This window comes from Arachis hypogaea, chromosome 20, assembly GCF_003086295.3.
Source record: "Arachis hypogaea cultivar Tifrunner chromosome 20, arahy.Tifrunner.gnm2.J5K5, whole genome shotgun sequence".
Classification (NCBI taxonomy): Eukaryota; Viridiplantae; Streptophyta; class Magnoliopsida; order Fabales; family Fabaceae; genus Arachis; species Arachis hypogaea.
In genome coordinates, this window is record NC_092055.1 from 127777322 (window position 1) to 127798139 (window position 20818).

At 30.1% G+C, this 20818-nt stretch overlaps 2 protein-coding genes across 2 annotated transcripts; one reads left to right on the forward strand and one right to left on the reverse strand.

Moving 5' to 3' along the window:
* Positions 1-12077: 12077 nt before the first annotated feature.
* Positions 12078-13295, forward strand: LOC112786329 (aspartic proteinase nepenthesin-2-like). Its single transcript, XM_025829719.1, has one exon. The coding sequence runs from the start codon at positions 12078-12080 to the stop codon at positions 13293-13295; it is 1218 nt and encodes a 405-aa protein (XP_025685504.1).
* Positions 13296-13682: 387 nt separating this feature from the next.
* On the reverse strand, positions 13683-19206 carry LOC112783170 (DEAD-box ATP-dependent RNA helicase 27). The gene is made up of 12 exons (XM_025825981.3): positions 18687-19206; positions 18209-18394; positions 17934-18119; positions 16895-16978; positions 16248-16289; positions 15956-16027; positions 15545-15844; positions 14924-14962; positions 14719-14823; positions 14414-14482; positions 14198-14323; positions 13683-14094 (listed from the first exon to the last, which is right to left on the reverse strand). Exons 1-12 carry the CDS (start codon positions 18993-18995, stop codon positions 13966-13968), a joined length of 1647 nt encoding a protein of 548 aa, XP_025681766.1. The 5' UTR covers positions 18996-19206; the 3' UTR covers positions 13683-13965.
* Positions 19207-20818: the final 1612 nt, after the last annotated feature.

The following is a 20818-nucleotide window of genomic DNA, read 5'->3' on the forward strand; positions in this document are numbered from 1 at the left end:
GGCCACAACAGTGACGGATTCTGAGTTTGAGAAGAAGCCAAATACTATGTCGTTGTCCATCCTATTCCACGAGGAGATCAGGATCAGTAGTGTTTGCAACGATGAAGATGGCAGGGAACTCACGTTCCCTTTTTCTTTTTTTTTTATTTGACGATGGTGATGAATTTGCGATTTCCAATCCACCATGGTTGGTATCTATGAGTGTATTATCCTCGTCTCTGCTGTTTGGTATATTTAATCCAATTTAACTATAGAAGCAGAATCATCATCCCTATTTGATATCCTCTACCCATTGGGAGAAGTTTCTACGGGATTTTTGGTATCCATAGAAACTGTATTCCAGCTTCTTTTTAATATGCTTGCATCCTATTCATGCCGAGTGGTTGTCTGACCATCTTATTGATCATCCTCCATTATCAAGGGTTGGCCTTTAAGTCCCCGACAACGGCGCCAATATTTCAAGGGTTATCTGAAATATTGATTTGGGCCTGAACATGAGGTTCAGATCCCTTTGTATGGCAGCATCCGACTTGTTGTTGTCGAGGTACTGCCTGTCTGAGTTTCTCGTGAGGAGGGGGTGGTGAAACCTGCAAGAGACTCCGATGCTTAAATTAGCAAGGACTTTAGGCAAGTTTTAGTAGAGTAGAACGTAAATATACTTGAGAAATGTCATTGTATTTATAGTAGAGATGTTAACCATCTTTATTGGAGTAGTTCCACCTTTATTGGTGGATATCCGTTCCCTTATCTTGGGAGTTTGTTAGGATCTATCTTTTAGGAAGATAGAAATAGTATGAGAGATTCGAAAAAGCAGTTACTTGCAAGAGCTTATCCGATCTCTTTCACTTTGTCTGACCTTTTAAAAGAGATTGGCTATGTGGTGAATGTCATCCTTTTTAGGTGGATCTTTCTTCCTTATTAGGCCTGACTTTATGTTTTGAATTAGGGTATGAACACTAATCATAACTAATTTTTGTTATGTTAAACTAATTTAATTAGACTTGATTAATAAAAATTCAAAAAGACTTGAATATGTAGTATTATTTTTTATTATAAAAATTTTGATTATTTAAATAATCATGTTTCATCTAAATAAATTTTAATCTTGACTATTATATGTGTATATATTTTCAATCATTCATTAATTTTTTGTTACTATGTTATGAATTGATTTGTATCCTTAATTATCACAACAACAAAAAAATATGAGATTACAAAAAAATTCAACTAAGAATTAATTTTTTTTTAAGTTAACATCAGTACATTTTTTTAATCATAAACTTTAAAATTTAAATTTTAACCATAAACTCAACCATTCAAAATATAAAGGTTAAAAAATAGTTATATAATAAAAAAATTAACCAAAATTAATTATTGAAAAGTTACTTTCTTTTTTTTTTTTTTATTATTTTGACAGATTGCTAATTGCTATGTATTGAATGAAGAAGGAAAAGACGGAACAAAAAAAAAAAAAAGAAGTGGTTGAATAATAATTAATTGTTTATCAATCTCACAAGTTGAAAAATTGTGTCCATGTACGGGAAAACTTTGATTGGTGCTTCATGGTATATATATGTTCCAAGTTATTCATTATTCATTTCAATTCTATTGTCAGTCACACGATTAAAAAGAGAAGCTACCAGTTGACCATCATGATTATGATTCTTTCTCTTCCTTTTGCAATTTATTTCATCCAACATATTTTATTCATTATGCAATAATATATATTACTCATTATTTCCTTTCTTATAAAAATACAATAACATTAGGACGTGGAATTAGGTGCGTTTTATTTTAAATATTAATTTGAAGCACCTTATTGTATCGAGGATGACAATGGGGCGGGATAGAACGAAACAGAAACAGAAATATTTTTTTGTTTTTTGTTCTCATTTTAAATTTATTCTTTATCTCTATTTTCGATTTTTGTTGTGAGAAAATATTATTTTTCATTTTTATCTTTTGTGGGTTCTATTTTTTATCTTTTTGATAGTTCTGACTAATCATTAATTTTTAAAGGAGTAGAGTTACAAGCTAAATCCTATACAAAAACATCAAAATTTTATCAAAAATGCTAAATGATAGACGACAACTTCTTTCGAACTAACACGGTGGCTGGACGCGACGACGAGACAGAACATAAAGCAGTAGACAATGTGGGAAACACAGCAACAGAGAGGAGAGTAGACACGATGGCAGAGTTGCGTGTAAAACCCCAAATTTTGAGAAATTAATTAATAAGTTATTTATGATTTATTATATTTATTTAAGATTATATTTTTAAAAATTTTATATATAAACCGGACAATTTCTTATTTATAATTTAGAGGTTTAATAATTGAAAAAAATAATGAGAATTTTATGCGCTTTAATTTGAATATTTAGATTTTTAACCTTATCTATGATTTTAAAGGAAATTAATTTGATTATCTCTAATTCCTAAATTGGAGTATTTATATGAGAATAAATTGTAAATTTATGAATAACTAGTATTTTTGTATATAATTGTCGGCTGATTAAATTGGTTTTTAATTACTATATTATCCTTATTTTTATTTGAAATTACCAACCTAACTCTAGTCCTTTTTTCCTAGTCAAAACTCTAAAACCCTAACTATACACACACTCCTTCCTCTCTTCCTCAGCAGCGCCGCCAACTCCCTCCCCCTTCCCAAAAAGTCCACACACGGACACAGCAACAGTACACACACAACGAAGAGGGAGAGGGAGGAGACGGCGCCGGTGGAGCTGGATGCCGCCGTCGTCATCAAATGCGAGAGAGGGAGAGCGACATTCAGAGAGACAAGTGTGAGTCAGGGCCGAGAGGAAGAAGACGCGCCGTTCTGCCTAGAGCCGCCACGGGAAGGATCATCGTCGTCACCCCACACTACAAAAAAAAGGGTTAAAACGACGGTTATTTTTGAAAAATTACGGCGGTTAGAACCGCCATTATTACCGAAAATGGCGCCTCCAAGAAACGTCGTTATTCTGGGTGTCATTCTGGTTATTACGGTGGTTTTCAGAAAACCGCCACAATTACCTGTGGATAAAACGGCAGTTTTTTTAGGGTTAAACTGGCGGTTTGTAACCGCCATTATTTCCGCATAAAATGACGGTTTTTGAACAGCCGCCATTTTTACCAGGATGTTGTTGCATCACTTCTATTTAAAATGGCGGTTAGAAACCACCGTTTTTACCATTATAACCGCCATTTTTACTAGGTTATAATGGCATCTTTTGTGTTTAAAATGATGGTTTCTAATCGCCGTTTTTACCAGGTTTTAATGGCATCTTTTGTGTTTAAAATGGCAGTTTTTAACCGCCGTTTTTACCAAAATATAATGGCATCATTTTCGTTTAAAATGGCAGTTTTTAACCGCTGTTTCTATTAGCGTATAATGGCGTCGTTTTCATTTAAAATGGGAGTTTCTAACCGCCGTTTGTACCTAATTATGATGACAATTTTATACTTTTTAAAATAAGATTGAAACCACCAATTTAAAGTGATATTTTCGAAACTCACTTAAAAATCTCGTAATAACCAAAAGGTATAGCCATAAATCAAACATCATAAGATGATTTTTAATTCATACATGATCCAAAAGTCATAATCCAAGTCATAATTGAAATGTCATAATCCAAAAACAAAGATCAAAGTAACATTTTTCAATAATACATCTTAACATATAATCCTTAATATACGTCTTAACATATCAAGCAAGGTCATGCTTCCTTGTTGCTTGCTCCAGAAGACCTGCTTCCTAACTCTTTTGGTGATGGAATCTCACTCTCCTGATCTAATCTCTACAACAAAAATATAATTATTATGAGCACAAGAAATACAAGAAAAAGGCATATATTGATATACATTTTAGGTCTGATTTAATTTATAAGAAAAGAAAAGAAAAAAGAAAGAGAAAAAAGAGTTTTAATGTTGAATAAAGAAAAATCAGCAATTCTAGCATTGTTACTTTTCTTCAGTACGATCTTGTCATGTTTATGTCTAATCCTAGTGTTCCATTTCATAAAAGAATTAGTAGCTACAACAAAGAACAAAGCTAGCAATACTACTAATTATATTAATAATAGGAATCATAAGCAGCAACAAAAAATTCTATCGCTATAAAATTATATAAAAGAACACACATCTATTTAATTAACACTATTATTAGACATAATTAAACAGAGCATCAATATCAATACTTATATATTATTCTATACACATTAAATAGCATGCCAGAACCTGCTAACGGCATGCCTTTTCTCATAGTTCATGCATATAAGATTTTTCTTTCATTTGCTACTGATGAGAGTCAAATTTAAAGTTATAATAAGGGATGAATATAATACCAGCTGGCAGTTGCCTAAATGATTATAAAAAATTATTCTGATCATATCTTAAAATAAAGTGAAATTTAACACATTTATCGTGTCTAATTACATAGCATTGATACAATAATGAAACCAATTTAAGATTATAGAGCTAACTACACATGAAAACTAATTAGCCTAAAAAAGGTGTTGTTTAACTAAGTATAATTATTCTCTCTCATATTTTAAATTTCATACAATAATTTCATACACACAAGACAAAGTTTACTATCACTCTAGCATAAGCTAGTACTACTACTAATTATATTAATAATAAGAAGCATAAGCAACAACAAAAAAACTATATCAATATTCAATATATTTCTTGCAATGTTTTTAATTTATGAATTAATCCATAAATAGTTATAGAATTATAACTTCCTAATCTAACAACATTCCATTAATGAATTGAGGAAGAATTTTCTTACTATGAAACTAAAAAAAAAAACCTGAAGGAGATAAAGCAAAGAAAAAAAAAAGGATAATTGTATTTGTACTTGTGAAACTTGTTGAGTAGGGAACATTCCAGCCAATTGTATTGGAATTTTACCTCTTTTCTTAGAAGCAATATAGGAGACTAGCGCTTGCAATTGCGCTTTAACGGTATCCAACTCTTCTTGCACATTTGGACCGCAAGTAGATGATGTACCAGCATCATTTGAAGAACCTAAATTCATTTGACTAATCTTTGTAGTGTTGTTCTTGAAAGTAATTGTTGGAACAGCTCCCATACCTAAACCTCGAAAACGACTAGGGTGCTCTTTCCCAAAAACTACTCCAAGAGCATCAAGAGAAGAATTAACAATTGATTCCATCGGTTGTTGGCTGCTATGTGCTTCAATCTTCTCCTACACTTATAAAAAGAAAGAGAAAGAATAAAAAAATAGTATTATCTTATAAAAAAGAAAGAAAAAGAAATACAAACATGTTATTTATTGCACTTTAGTCTTACCGCTATTTCTTTAACCTTTTCATTAACATAACTTCCATCTATTTTCTTGTGAGTGATGTCCCACATTTAAACCCTACTAGCTTCTTTTTTCGTCTCTTCCATCTAAAATTTAGGAAAAGTAGAAAGACTCGATAAAAAAAATAGCAGCCTACTAACTTAAATTAGATATACAGAAAATTAAGAGATGATGCATACATTATATTTGAGATAGATTAGATATGCATGCATTAATTGATTACCAATTCAGCCCTTCTTCTTGCAATTGATTTAGCACTTGAAGTATGAGGAATTATTTGTTTTTGCCGAATTTCTTGATTCCTCTTACAAAATTTGTGCAAGTTAAATTTGGACACAATTAAATAGAGGCAAACATGCATTCAACTCTATAGGATAAATTTTTTGAAAATTTAGCCGTTGAGGGTATATTCGATGCAAATCGAAAATTTTTGGGACAAAATTGAAACAAAATAAAATTTAGGAGTATTTTTAAAATTTTTGCCAAATTTCAAAGACAAAAAATATACTTTACCCATTTATAAATTTTCGAAATTAGTAGAGACAAAAATCCCCTACCTGAAAGAATTTTGCCCCCATCGCCGCAAAAAAAAATTCTTAGAATCAGATTTTCATTCGGAATGATTTTCGCAGGAATCTCCATCCTTCAAAAAATTTTGCCATTTCTAATTATACCTTAATTATTATTTAATAATATATAGTATGCGCTCATCATAAAAATTTAATATTATAAAGATTATTTATGTGACGTATACTTGGCACGTTTCTAAAAACAAAAATATTTGGTAACTAAACTAAACTAATAAAAAATAATCAGAACTTATTTTATTTTAATATTTATTAATTATTATAATAATTAATAAAAATTAAATAAAATAAATTTTGATTTGTTTTTTGTCTTTTTAGTATTATCACTCCGAAAAAATAATGCTTATGTGTCGTTGTTTATTTCGTTCTTTTCAAATTAAACAATGTATCCACAATCACAAAAATTAATTAGTATTATCGTCAATGAGATTGTTAATTAAAACAAAAACGATCTTGGTTTTTTTATTTAAAAATAATGGAAATTTGCTGTATGTACCCTTTTGAACCTGCACACACAAAAGTAAAATAAAATAATAATCATATATATGCTTGGGTTGATATTACCACTATCGACATATATAAAATTCAGCCATCAAATATATATATATATTAGGAGTAAACGCGGATCGGATCAAATTGGATATGGCCAAAATTTCGATTCGATTCGCACTAAAATCATCGGATCGGATTGGATCCAATATCTACAATTTTTTTGTTTGGATCCGATCCGTACATTTGCGAATCGGATCGGATATTGGATATCGGATATATCCGCAAAACACAAAAATATTTTTAAAAGCTTATTTTTACTAAAAAAATATCAGTAAAATTTATTTTTTTTTACTTTTAAATATGTTTACTCTTAAAATAATATTAAACATACTTTTCTTAAATAATAAATTAAAATAATACAACATATATGATAATTATTAGTTGAAATAAAACATAAAAAGAATATTTACTTATTTATTTCTCTATTTTTGCGGATACGCGGATATGCGGATCGGATATGTGGATATCTATACAAAATCCGCGATCCGATCCTATTAGTGTGCGGATCGGATCCAATCCGATTTAAAAGTCTTGCGGATCGGATATATATCCGTAATTTTCAGATCGAATTCGAATAAACACCGCGGATATATGAATCGAATCTGATCCATGAACGCCCTTATATATATATACGTACATATTTTGTGTTTATGAAAAATTTTGATGATACCTCCTTAAAAATATTTGATTAGGTCTGTCATCACGAGATATTTAATTATTTTATTGTAAAATATTTGATTATTTTTATGACTGATTATTTATTGAAAAATTATAAAATAATATGTATGAATCTACACAAACATATAATAATTAATTCTATAAATTAAATATGACTGAATTTGTATTTAGGAAACTTTTTATTGGTCTAATGCAGGTTTTTTTACCTTGAATATGTGGCTATTTTTTTTGTTATGGAAATAAAAATAGTGATATACTTTAACATTGTAATTTTTGATGTTTTTTAAAATTGTGGATAGTACACAAATTGGAGGGTCCGATTTCTGTACTTCAAATTTTTTAATTTTTTTAAACACAAATTAAACAGTCCGATTTGTGTACCGCTAAAAATCGGACGGTCTAAACCACTTCGATATTAAAAATAAAAAATTCTGAATATGTTCACAAGTTTATAAGGCTTTCTCCTTCGTTTTTCTTTTCCCTCATAAATTAAATTCGCGGAGACAATCAAATTTTCTGATTTAACTTGACTCATTACTTAAAACCATTATTTGAGAGTAATGAAATCATGAGGTTTTTATCAATATCTTACCCTAGTAGTTTTAGTTGAGATCTATTAAGATTGTTTAAAATGTGTGAAGTGAAAATTTGAAGGAATAATAAGATATAGAATAAACTTTTCGAATAAAATGACTAAAAAAAAAATTTAATTGTTCACGGTATTTTCTAACACAATAAGTTAAGAATTAATTCATCGTGAATTTGAGCTCTTTTAAATTTTTGACACTTACTTAAATGGAGAATGAGTTGATCACTCGACCAACTCAAGTTGGTTAATGAATAATGACACAAAAATTTACTCTTTGAAGTTCAAACCCGACTATCTTAACTTACAAACCCACCTCCTTAATTAGTCTCGTGAAAAATAAAATAAAATAAAACAATATTTTATTTATTTGGCCTGCAAGGTCTTTTTTTTTTTTTTTTGGGAATTTGGAGTATGGACGCCAACTCTAGTGCACCTTGCTTAGCTTGCTGGCTTCACATTCTTTCATTTTAATTTAAATAATGTATGCCATTCTGTCTTGTATAACATTGTAATGTAAATATTAATATACTGAAAATCAGAAGAGTAGCAACATCATATAATTGATGACAAACCACTTAATTAAATGTATTTGATTTTCATATATCTCTCATGGATAAAAATAAAGGTAAAGACAAATTGTACATAATTTCTTTTTTTTAATAAATTTTATCCATAGTTTTTAATCTAGCTTTCTAGTTGAGTTATTTATTAATTTAATTCAAATATATTGGCATTAGAGTCACCTTACAAATTTCTATTTAAAGTCAAAACAATTGTTTTTTTTTTAATTATATTGTATACTAAAAATCAATTACTCATATAAAATAATATTAAAAAATAAATTAAACAATATATATTTATATATAAATATATAATGATTAATTTTTGTGCAAATAATATTTTTTTTTTTTTTGATATAGTGATACTTCAAATTAGTTTCTAAAATCTAATAACTTTTATATTGGACGGAGTAGTGTTTAGGAAAAAAAACAAAATTTTCTCTTCTGCCTGCTATGAAGAAGTTATTTTATTTTATTAAAAATTTATTTATCTATTATTCTAAAAAACCAAGACCAATTTATCCAAAAAAAGACATTAAGAATAATATTCACTACAAAAATTATTACAAATCAATTTGGTCAATTTGGTATCATTCTTTTTTATATGTGGTCAACAAGTGTTGTGTCTTTAGGACAGGAATCGGAGCACGTTCCTGATTCTATGTTCTTTGTTACTTTCGTTTTGTCGTTAGTGTTATTTCACTTATGGAATTGTCTATTGTGGGAAAATTTGAAGCTGGACCTTAAAAAACTACGTGATAATATTCTAATTTAATAATTTTTATTAGATCCGTACAATAAGTTATAAATTTATAAACTTTGATCTTAAAAGTGGACTAATTACAAAGGAACTGATTCTATTTTATTTTTATAGTTATTTTATTGTATTACAAATTAAAATTTGATTTTTATTTTTAAAATCTAAAAACTCCAGAGTTATTTAAAAAATTAAAATATTTTTTTAACACTACACTTAAAATACCAAAATATCTTTTATCTAATAGTTTTAAAATTACTAGAATATCCTTATAAGAATAATTAATATTAGTTTATTTATTAGCAATTATAAATTTTAATTCAATATTAAAAGATTAAAACACCCTATAGTTGATTTTTAAAATACTAAAACAATTTTTTAGCATTAATCTTAAAAAGACTAAAATACCTATTTAGAATAAAGGTTAATTAATTGTATTAGAAATTACAAATTTAAAATTTTAAAATAGCTAAAATATCTTTATAATTAATTTTTAAAACAACAAAATAATATTTTAAGTTTGATTTTAAAAAGACTGAAAAATTATTATAGAATTTTTCATATGGTTTACTCATATTAGAAATGAGAAATTTAAATTTAATTTTAAATAAGACTAAAATATCCTTTTAGTTTATTGTAAATGACTAAGATTTTTTTTTTTAAATTCAAACGAAAACAAACTTTTAGTATTAATTTTAAAAAAGACTAAAATATCCTTATAATTGATGTTCAAAAAAACAAAACTATCTTTGAAGGTTAATTAAAAAAACATCTTAGGACTAATTCATATTATTTGATTGTGTTAAAATTAAAAATTTGAATATGATTTAAAAATAAAAATAAAAAACTCTTGTAGTTCATATTTAGAGTACTAAAATATTCTTTTAATCGTTTTAAAAAACTCTTGTTATTTTTGTAATGATATTGAAATTTTAGGATTCTCATAATCAGATTAAAATAAACACACATAAAACAAAAACACTAAAAAATAAAAATAATTAAATTAAGATTATAATGTTTTAAATATCGATAAACGTAATAAGATCTTTTAGTCGTTTAAAATAAAGTAAAATAATATTTTATAATTTTTAATATAAAAATCCAATTAAATATACTTGATTTGGGTCTAATTATAAGAATAAAATTAATTTTAAATATAAATAGAATAGATAAGAATAAAAAAGAGTGTAATAGATTATTCAATTTATAAAATGTCAATATAATTTTTTTGACAAGTGTTTAAATATAAATTATGTGTCATTATTATATGAAAGATACTATTTAAATTATAAAATTGTGTGTCCCTAATACATGAAAGGGACTATTTTAATTATAATTCACTTATGTAATGTAATTTTAATTTACAATTGGATTTGTCAAAAAAATAAAAAAATTAGAGAATAAATTAGATATAATAAAAATTTATTTGTGTATAGGGTGGAATGGTCATTTTGGTAATTAAAGGAGTGAGATGTGGTTGTGCCACATGTGTAAACAAGTAAAAAAAAAAACTCTAATTCTAAATTGATTTAATATCAAATAAGTCCTAAAATTGAAAAAAATTACATAAAGATCCTCATTCTTTAAGGATCTTGATATTCTTTCACCATGATAGAACTCTCCTTCACTTATTTATGTTTTGTGAGGTTTAAGTTTAATGCACCATTCTTATATTTTAAAATAATGATTAGTGTCGGCATAATTTGAAGATTGTTACAAAGGACAATAAAGCAACATTTATATTACATCCGCCACGGCCACAAAAGGTGTTAAATACGATTTTGGTTTTTAAGATATGGTTATATGGGTTAAAATTTTTGTTGTTTTTAATTTTTTTTGCATACAAAATCATTCATAAAATTTAACTTAGATTTAAAATCGTCTTTACTTTAAAGACTAAAATCGTACGAAGGTGACGACAGAAACAATAGCACAGATAAATTGTGGACAACTTTTTTTTCCTTCTCTTCTTCTTTCTTTTTCTTCCTTTTTCTTTCGCCAAAATAGAAACACTCTTTTTCTCCTTTTTTTTTTTATAATTTTTTTTGTAAGTATAATTTAGTCCAAAATTTTAATATTTAAGTAAAAAGAATGATTTTAAAACTTTATTTTAAATCTTAAAGACAATTTTATATGCAAACAAAATTAGAGACGAAAAAAATTTTCGAACTATACTTTAAAGATCAAAATCATACGTAATCCGCCACAGAATAAAACAACATTTTTTAAAAGTGTAACAATTAGTGTACCATACAGTTTTTCCCCCTCAGATTATTAATAGTTAAGTTTCTTAAATATATTTATGAATAGCTCTTGGATGTTTCAACTCCAAAGTATTAAAAAATTACTAAATAGAGTTGAAAAGAAAAATCATATATAAAAATATCTTAGGAAATATGACGAAATGCCGGATGACACAACATAAGTAGGTTTGAATTGAGAATGGCATGGTGTTTAATTGCTTAATATATGAACATTGTAATTTTTCATGTGAACCATGTCAACTCAATGAGTTACCAAATCATGAAGATTCTAACAAAATTAGACTGATTTTTCTACTATGTCGACTCATTTTGCTTTATTATTAGATGAAATGTGAAATTTTAGTTTTCATACTCTATCTAAAAAAGAATATACAAAAAAATAAGTATAAAAAATATCAGTAATAAAATAACCCAAAATTATTTTATTTAATTTAATATCTATTCTTTATATATGTAATACCCATACTTATACATTTATCACATTTAATATTATCTAATTATTTCATTAGTAATTGAAGAATACAAAATAAAATAACTTTAGTTCTCAAATAAATATTTTTTAATTTCTCATGCAATTAAGATGGGATAGATAGTTAAAATAAATAAGTTAAAAATCACTTATTGCATATTTAAAACCGAAATATTTAAAACATGTGACCAACTACAAAAGAAAAGAAATTGCAACAAGGTAGTTAACTAGTTGCAAAGAATGGAAATCATTTCAAAATTTTGGTGTGTATTATTGTTAACAATGAGAATTCCTCTATCCATATCATCCTCTACTTCTACTCCACAACTCTCTCCAATTCCCAAAATTAGCATCCCACTATACCATAGTAAAATGCTCAAGCCTCAAATGGGTGCTATAGTAGATACATACCCTATTGATGATTCCTATGCACTATTCTTGTGGATTGGAACTCCAGTTCAAATTGCGTTTGTTCAAATGGACCTAGGGAGCCCAATCACTTGGACCCAATGTGACCCTTGTAGCAATTGTTACCCAATGCAACGCTCTCCCTTCAATACCAAAGAATCAAGTACTTTTAGAGAACTTGGTTGTTACTCTGAGACATGCTTGGACCCAAGGATGAAGGAGCTTTTGGGAAATTGCACCTCATGGACATGTAGGTATAATGTGAATTATGGTAAGGAATCTAGCTCCTTTGGAACTATGGTAATTGACACATTAAATTTTGAGCGTTCTAATAATGAATTGAAGGAATTCATAATGGGGTGTGGTGATTCTTATGAGGGCCCATATAGGGCCCAATTATCAGGTGTTTTGGGCCTTGGAAGGGGCCCACTTTCTTTGCAAAGCCAACTCAATGCAAAGGCATTCTCTTTTTGCCTTGTGAATTTTGGATCACAAACAGCCTCAACACTTGAATTTTATGATAGGGCACCACAAATAGATAAACATGGCCTTGGTAACAATTCCATCATCATGGTCCCTTTGAGAGAGAATAGTGGGTACCCTAATTATTACTTTTTGCAATTTGTTGGTATAAGCATTAATGGGTTTATGCTAGATGTGAAATCTAGTGTTTGGGGCTATGGTCTTAATTATGATGGTGGGGTTATCTTGGATATAGGATCAATCGCAACATATTTACCTAGTGAAGCATATAATGTGTTCAAGTTAGAGATACAAAAAGTTGATCACAACCTTACAAGGGAGCATGCGCATGAAGACCTAGAACTTTGTTATAAGGATGATTCATTTAATGTGTATCCTTCAATTGCATTGCACTTTGAAAATGGCAATGTTGCAGGTGAAAATTTTGTGTCCTTCAACATGAACAATGACCAAACGTTGTTAAGGGTAGACGAAGGTACAGTTTGCCTATCATTTGTAGAAGGAAAAGATTCTAATCTTACAGTTATTGGCAGTAACCAACTTCAGGGAACACAACTAATGATTGATCTAGTTAAAGAGATCCTTATCTTCACACATAACAAGTGCTAAGCTAAAGCTATTAACATGGCTAGATGTTTTGTAGAGAATTATTTTGTGACCTCTATACTGCGTATAATGTTAATCAACGAAAAAAAGTAACATTGTTACCGATTTAATTTCACAGTCTTAAGAGTACTTTTAACTCAGATGGATGTTAAGGGTGTACCATGTAATTTGGTATTCTTAACGATCGTTTAATTTTGAATTAGTAAATTGGCAATTGACAAGACAACACAAACCAAAAACATCTAAAATTAAACTCTTGTAATACTGCCTTAGAAAAAGTTTATTAATAATGCACAAAAATACATCATAAAAATAAATAAATAAAAAATCATTCTTACCACAAGAACATCTGCAGTCAAGTGATGAGACTGAAGAAACAATAATAGAATATGAGAAATAAAACCGCCAGTGATAACTTTTGAGAGTTGACATTAATTTCATTCTTAGGATGAACTGTTAGTGAAATGGTAGATGCAAATACAAATTTATATATAAGGGGCCAACAAGGATCATGATAGCTCAAGTTCAATATAGCTATTCCTTCTCATGAGCTGCTACTGAAAGTTGTTGATAGGATTAAAAAATGAAAAGATCAAAATAACCATTAAAACATTTTTCTAACAAAACTTTTTGAGGGTTGCCTCCTTGGTGATTCTTCAAAAATTGTTGCAGCTTATTTTGTCTTTCCATCGCTTAATCTTCCTTCCACTTTGCGTATTTTCCTCCTATGCTTTGAAGCACTGCTGTCTAAGTTCAGATTCACCTTCGGCGGGTTTGAAAAACAGAACGAAGCAGCAACGGCCTACGCAAAAGCCATACAGTAACTTGTTACCACCATATATATTCATGAATATGCACAATGTTCCAAAAATCATAATAATGACATCATGCAAATGAAGAACTACCTGTAGATCAAGGCGGTGAACATTGAATATATCCTTCATGGTGTGGGCATTATATGCTAATATAAATGACCTATACGCGTCTTTAGCCATAACATTCAAATGATAGATCCCCGCAACCAACTTTTCCTGCACAATCCAGATGATGTGTGAGATAACCAGCAATTGATTACCTCATTACACAAATTTTAAATAGATTTTGAGGGTGCAAGAATATACCAGTTGAGACTGTATATTCGCAAGCTTCTTGTGTTCAAATACATACTCTTTCATAGGGATCTTCGCTGCCTGAAATTGGTACAAGTATAATATTTAACGATTCAGGACAATCTAAGAATAACTCATCAGATACCTACGTTAAAACTTCCTTGCATAATGCAAGTGCAAGAAGATAATGTTCGAGTTCAACAATCTGATTGATCACTCCACAATCCACATGGTTTTGTTGTGTTTCTTGATCTAACCACTTACTGAAAAAAGACTCGCTACGCTATCTATATTATCCCCTATATAAATAAACTGACCTTAAGATAGCGAAGAAATTGCAATTCTTCCTCAATCAGAAAAAGCAAAGCATTTCCTTTGGCACCTTCCCCACGAGCTGTTCTACCAACCCTATGGATATATTCCTGGATTCAATATGGGAAAACATGTTACAATTGTTCATCAATGTATACAAAAGATACAAACAGTATCAGATATTCAAAATCAATGAACTCGAGGAAACACCTTTGGCTCATCAGGTGGATCATACTGCACAATCCAGTCCTACAAAGCAGGAAAGGAGGGGGAAATCATTTCCAATTACCAATAAATATAGATAACTAAGCATTGTGCCGTTGTGTCACAAAATGAGTTTGTTGTAAAACAATAAAAATCTAAATATTTCTCAAGGGTTTTGCTCATAGTTTTTATAGGTCGCCCTGTATCCCTAGTTATTAGGCTATGCTTTATTTGATCTACTCCCAATTCTCGGGGATTCTATGCCTCTATGCATCTCTTGCACATGACTAAACAACCTAAAGGTAAAATTCTACCAACTTTCTGCTTATGCATATTTTTAGTCATCCAACCCAGCATTCTTAACTCTATAATATTAGGCTTATCCTAAAGTATCACAAGGCACAGGTTCCCCCTTTTCTAATCCTCCCCCAAATCTCCCTTTTAATCTTTTAAGAGAAAAAGGAAGCTTAAAATCTGTAGTTTTCTTCCTATATTTCTTTATAGGCCATTGGGACCAACAAAATCAACTGAAGATATTTTGGGAAGTACCTCAACAGACTAAACAAATAGTCAAATAGGAATTAATTAGTAAAAGTATCCTTAATCTAGTAAGACAAAATAATGTACCACATCAGGTATGTCAAGTCCACGAGCAGCAACATCAGTACAAAGCAATATCCCCTTTTCTGCTTTGCAGAAATTAAAGAATGTAGTTGTTCGGGCATGCTGCTTTTGTTTTCCATGAATATTTAAGCAATCCAATCCAGCACACTTGAGAAGATCTGCATGGAATTTGACAGAGTTGCATGAAGAGAAAAAGACCATCACTTTTTTCGATTGATGCCTCCTCAAGAATGAATATAGAACAACAAAACGCTTAGCACATGGAACAACAACATAGCCTTGCTGCAATCCTTCATTTGTGACCTAATTCAATGAAGATCTTGTCAATGTTGTGTTAACGCCAAAAAAAGCTTTACAAAGGGTATCACCAAAGTGTCCACCAAAAAGTTCATGGAAAAAGTGAAAATTCAACACCTTTTTTCTCCCATCATCTACATCAATATTGGAAGGAGTTGTCTGAAATGACATACGGGCAAGATCCTTAACCTGTAATTTTAACAGGGAGAGAATCAGAATCATGGATATTCCCCTTTTCCAGAGTTCTAGCTTCCAAATATGCCTTGTGTTATTAATTATTAACTTACCAGGGGAAAGGGGGGGGGGGGGGGGAATTAGTATTATAAAAAAAAAAAACTGAGAAAAGGAAAAAGTTTGAGAGAAGGCATTGTTACGGAGGAAGAAGCATGATGAGTAATGGAGAACCAACCTTCTTTGTTTGCGTAGCTGAAAACAAAGCTGTTTGCCTAGTCTGTTAAACAAGAAGAAGATTAATCAACCACAGTCATAGACAATAGGTAAAAACCATAAACTACATGTAAACTTATAGCTAAAATAATAAACATCAGGAGAAAAGGGGGAATCAGCTGAAGATATGGCAATCACATATTACTTCTCAGCCAATAAAGCTTGGTCCCAAACCTAAAACATCTTAGCTACAAGACCACTCATGTTACGGTCAAATTATTAACTTACCAGAAGAAAGAAAATGAAAGCTTTTGGGACTAAAAAATCTTGCAAATATGTAAATGTAAGCAGCTAGCAGTATGGAGGTTCAATCTATGAAGATGCTCTCCATCCCTATCTCTCTTTACCAATCCCTCACCCTGTCTCCCTTGCCATGTTAGATGGCTTCTTACGGACTTCCTAATTAGGTTGGTCATGGAAACTACCCCAATAAAAGAACAAAAAATACTACAAATTGATGATGGAAAAGCAACACCAGCATTTTCAGAATGTTATAGGTTTAGCAGTAAATTGAACTCACTAGGCAGTATAAAATGAAAGAAACTGTAAATTGTGCAATTTCATGAATATACTTTCATAACCCTGTTAAATTGGATGGGGAATGAATACCTTTGGAAGTATATTAATGATCTGCTTCATTTCCTCCTCAAAGTTTGCTTCTAATATCCTGTCAGCTTCATCAATAATGAGGCACTGCCAAATCATGCAAGTGCTCAGAATAAGCAGATTAACATAATATAGAATTCCCAAAAAAAATTTATAAAAAGTAAAATTCCAGATATGAGCCAGTTAAAAGCAATGAAATCAAGAATATCCAAAATGGAAAATGGAGAGCTTTGCTCTTTGTTTATCCCATTGTTTGGTTTTGAGGATATACTGTCGTATAATCTCTATGTATACATTTTACTTGTTAATATTATGTTTTGTTTTATCACAAGAAAAGAAGGAAAGAAAGAAATCCTTGAAGTTGATGAATGATTGCAAGGCCAGCAGGCTCGCTTATGATCTGCTGAAAGAGTACATCAGGAATCCCTCACATTCATGAAGCAGATTGTCAAAAAGGGCTAGTAAAGAAATTAGTGCTGCCTTAAAGGAAAAAAAGTGTGCTTCCCTTCCTATTTCCTATTTGCGTTCTTGATCTGTTTCCTCATCACCAACAAATAAACCTAGAATGCATAATGGGCAGGCAGCAACACTAGGGGCATGAGAATAATATCAGACATTGACATGCAGAACAATGACAAAGCTTTGTGCTATATTGAAAACCATTTAAAAAAAAATCATTTACGGACAGGGATTCAAGGAACTTCATAACTGTTTCCTCAAAAATCTTCTTCAGCATTCATCTCCCACTTTTAATTCCACCATCTTCCATTTCATCCCACATTTCTCACTTAATCCTACATCATCTACTTTTGAAGTTTTCAACTTTTCATAGATACAAAAGACCCAAGGCAGGATTTCTCATAAAACTTGCACAGCAAGGACATCAACTAAATGAATGTTCCATAATAGCATGATTAACATCACTTATTTATTGGTATAAAAAACCAAATGCTGCATATCATAACAAGTAAAAACAGAAGTCACCAAAAAAAAATAACAAGTAAAAACAGAGAAACAGCTCTACGGAAGATCAACAATTTACCTTCAAATTTTTGTATATGAATCCCTTTGTATTTTGAAGGTGATCAAGTAGGCGACCAGGTGTGGCCACCAACAGATTTACCCCAGAAATAATGCGATCAGCTTCTCGTTTTCTACCTGATCCCCCAATAACTAATCCAAGAGTTTGTGAATGATACTTGAGCAATTCCTTTGCCACCGCATGTGTCTCCAAAAAAAAAAAGGCAACTTGTTTTAGGAAAATAACCCTTTAATTCCAAAACAAGATAATCAGTGCTAGCAGCAACACTTTTATACCTGAATTGCAAGCTCTCTAGTTGGACATATGACAATAACGGCGGTTCCATTGCGAGGTTTAAACTCGGCATTGTACAACAATTCCACAGCCGGGATTAAAAATGCAAGGGTTTTCCCAGAACCAGTCCTCGCGGCACCAAGAACATCTTTCCCTTTCAAAAGCTCAGGAATAGCTCTCGCTTGAATCTGCATTTTACACATTGCAATCCATTCAATGATTCAAGTCACGCACCAATATTAACAACACTAAGCCTTGCAATCCATTCATTGCGTATATATGTAACTGAGACATTCAATTTATAGCATGATATTCAAGGCAATCAAACTCAAGAGTTCACCGAAACTTTAATAGAAAAAGCTCAGCTCAGAACCTAAAATTATAAGATCATAAACTCAGTAGAACTGTACGATAACTTTGATTTCTTATCTTATCTTATATATTCATCACCATCATCATCATTATTGTTATTATATGTACCTGAGTCATTCGATTGAAACCCATGTCCATAATAGCCTTGGAAGTGGGATCAGAGAGTTCAAGAGAATCGAATGGAACGGAACTCATGATTCCAGATTCAACGCCAGGTATCACATTTTTCTCTTCTCTTTTTTCTTCTTCTTCTACTTCATCGGTGTTGTTAGCGTCGTTGTGCTGCTCTTGTTCTTGGTCTTCATCATCGGCGGAATTGCGAGCTTCTTGTTGGGCTTTGCGAGGCCTTTTCCTTTTGCGGAGCTTCTTGTTGTTGTTTGATTGGTCCTCCGCATGGTTGAGCTCCGGTTCCGTCATAGGTGATGGTGCTGGTGGTGGTAGTGGCGGCGGCGGTGGCTGTGTTGTTACTTGTTAGGGTTGTTGAAGTTGTACAAAATTGAATCTGCGAAAACCCCAAAGAAGCCACTAAAGGGTCTTTGCAGCTCGTTAAACCCTACTTCCTCCTCAACGTTGGGTTTTTTTATTTTTTTTAAGCTCGAGGTTTTTGTTTTTTTTTTTTTTAGGGTGCATAAAAATTGGATTAAAAATTTATATAAATATCAGCCTTCAAAAAACTTATTAAAAAAATTTGAAAATAACAGCGTTTAAAAATTAAAATAATTCAATTTGAATAAATAATTTAATTAATTTTTTTTAAATCTGAACATTTTATATTAAAAATAATTTATATATAAATTATTTTGTGTTTAATTTTTTAATTACAAAAATAATTATTTTAAAAAATAATAAAATATTATTATAAAATATTATCTTTTTAATTTTTCAATAAATATTTTAAATAATTTTTAAGAAGATCACAAGTTAATTTTAAAAATATATTAAACATTAATACTATAATTTTTATTATTTAAAAATTTAAAAAAATTAATTATGTACCTATTCAAAATAATCTAAAAAAATAGATTAAAAACCATATCTATAAAGAGAAGATGGATAAAATTACATATTGATAATCATGCATACTATTTAAAAAAAAAATATCAATACTTGTGCAATATAGGTCTTTGTAATTAGGGGTGGCAACGGGGCGGGTAGGGGCGGATTTTTGCTCTATTCGACCCCGCCCCGTCTTACTCGCAGGTAGTAAAATGTTAAATTCTAATCCACTTCTGCGGGTATCCGCCCCGCCCCTATCCGTCCCTATAATTATTAAATCCAACAAATAAAATAAAATTTTAAAAATTATATAACCACCATTTACATACATAACATAAATTAAAGTAAAAATTTATATATAATATAATATTATTAATCATTTTACTAATTATTTTATATATGTTACATATATTATATATACCGGAGCAGGTAGAGGCGGGTTTAACCTAAACCCGATCCCGTTCCGCCCCGCCCCGCCCAAGAACCCACTCCGTTAAAATCCGTCCCGATGCGGGGGCGAGTAATTACCCGTCCCGAACGAGTAGAGGCGGGGTGGGTACCCGCGAGTTCGGGTAGTGTTGCCACCCCTATTTGTAACAAACATTTATTTATAGTTTTAAAATAAAACAATAAAATATTAAATTATTTTAAATTGTATGCAAATTAATATAGATGATTATTGTAATAATACCTTTCAATTATTCGTAAACTAGATTTATACAAGTAACTGAGCTATTAAGTAAGTCATGGCAGAGAAATGATATAATTAATAGTTATTTAATCATCGTAATCAAACTATAAAATATACATACACTATCTTTTATATATATAAAGAAATGAAAGTTGTAAAATATTATTGCAAAAAATAATTAACGTAATCTTAGTATTAAAATCGGACAAGTATTTTAGAAGATCAAATCAAATTTCTTTTAAACTTCACTAATAAATTAAAATAATAAATTATTATTATTATTATTATTATTATTATTATTATTATTAAATGTTATGTGTTGTTAAGATGATCTGAAGATACACTCGAGTCTTAAAGTATTTCCTGAAATTAATAGTTAATCATATTCATTCATGAAGTTGTATTTTGAAACACAGAGTTGTTCTTCAAACATTTTATATTTACTAGGCGCCATCGAAAACCTGATATACACTCATCTCTAACACACTGACAAGTTCTAAATGACGTAGTATTCGAGTTGGTGCTTAAATTATACCAAATGACGTCGTTTGAT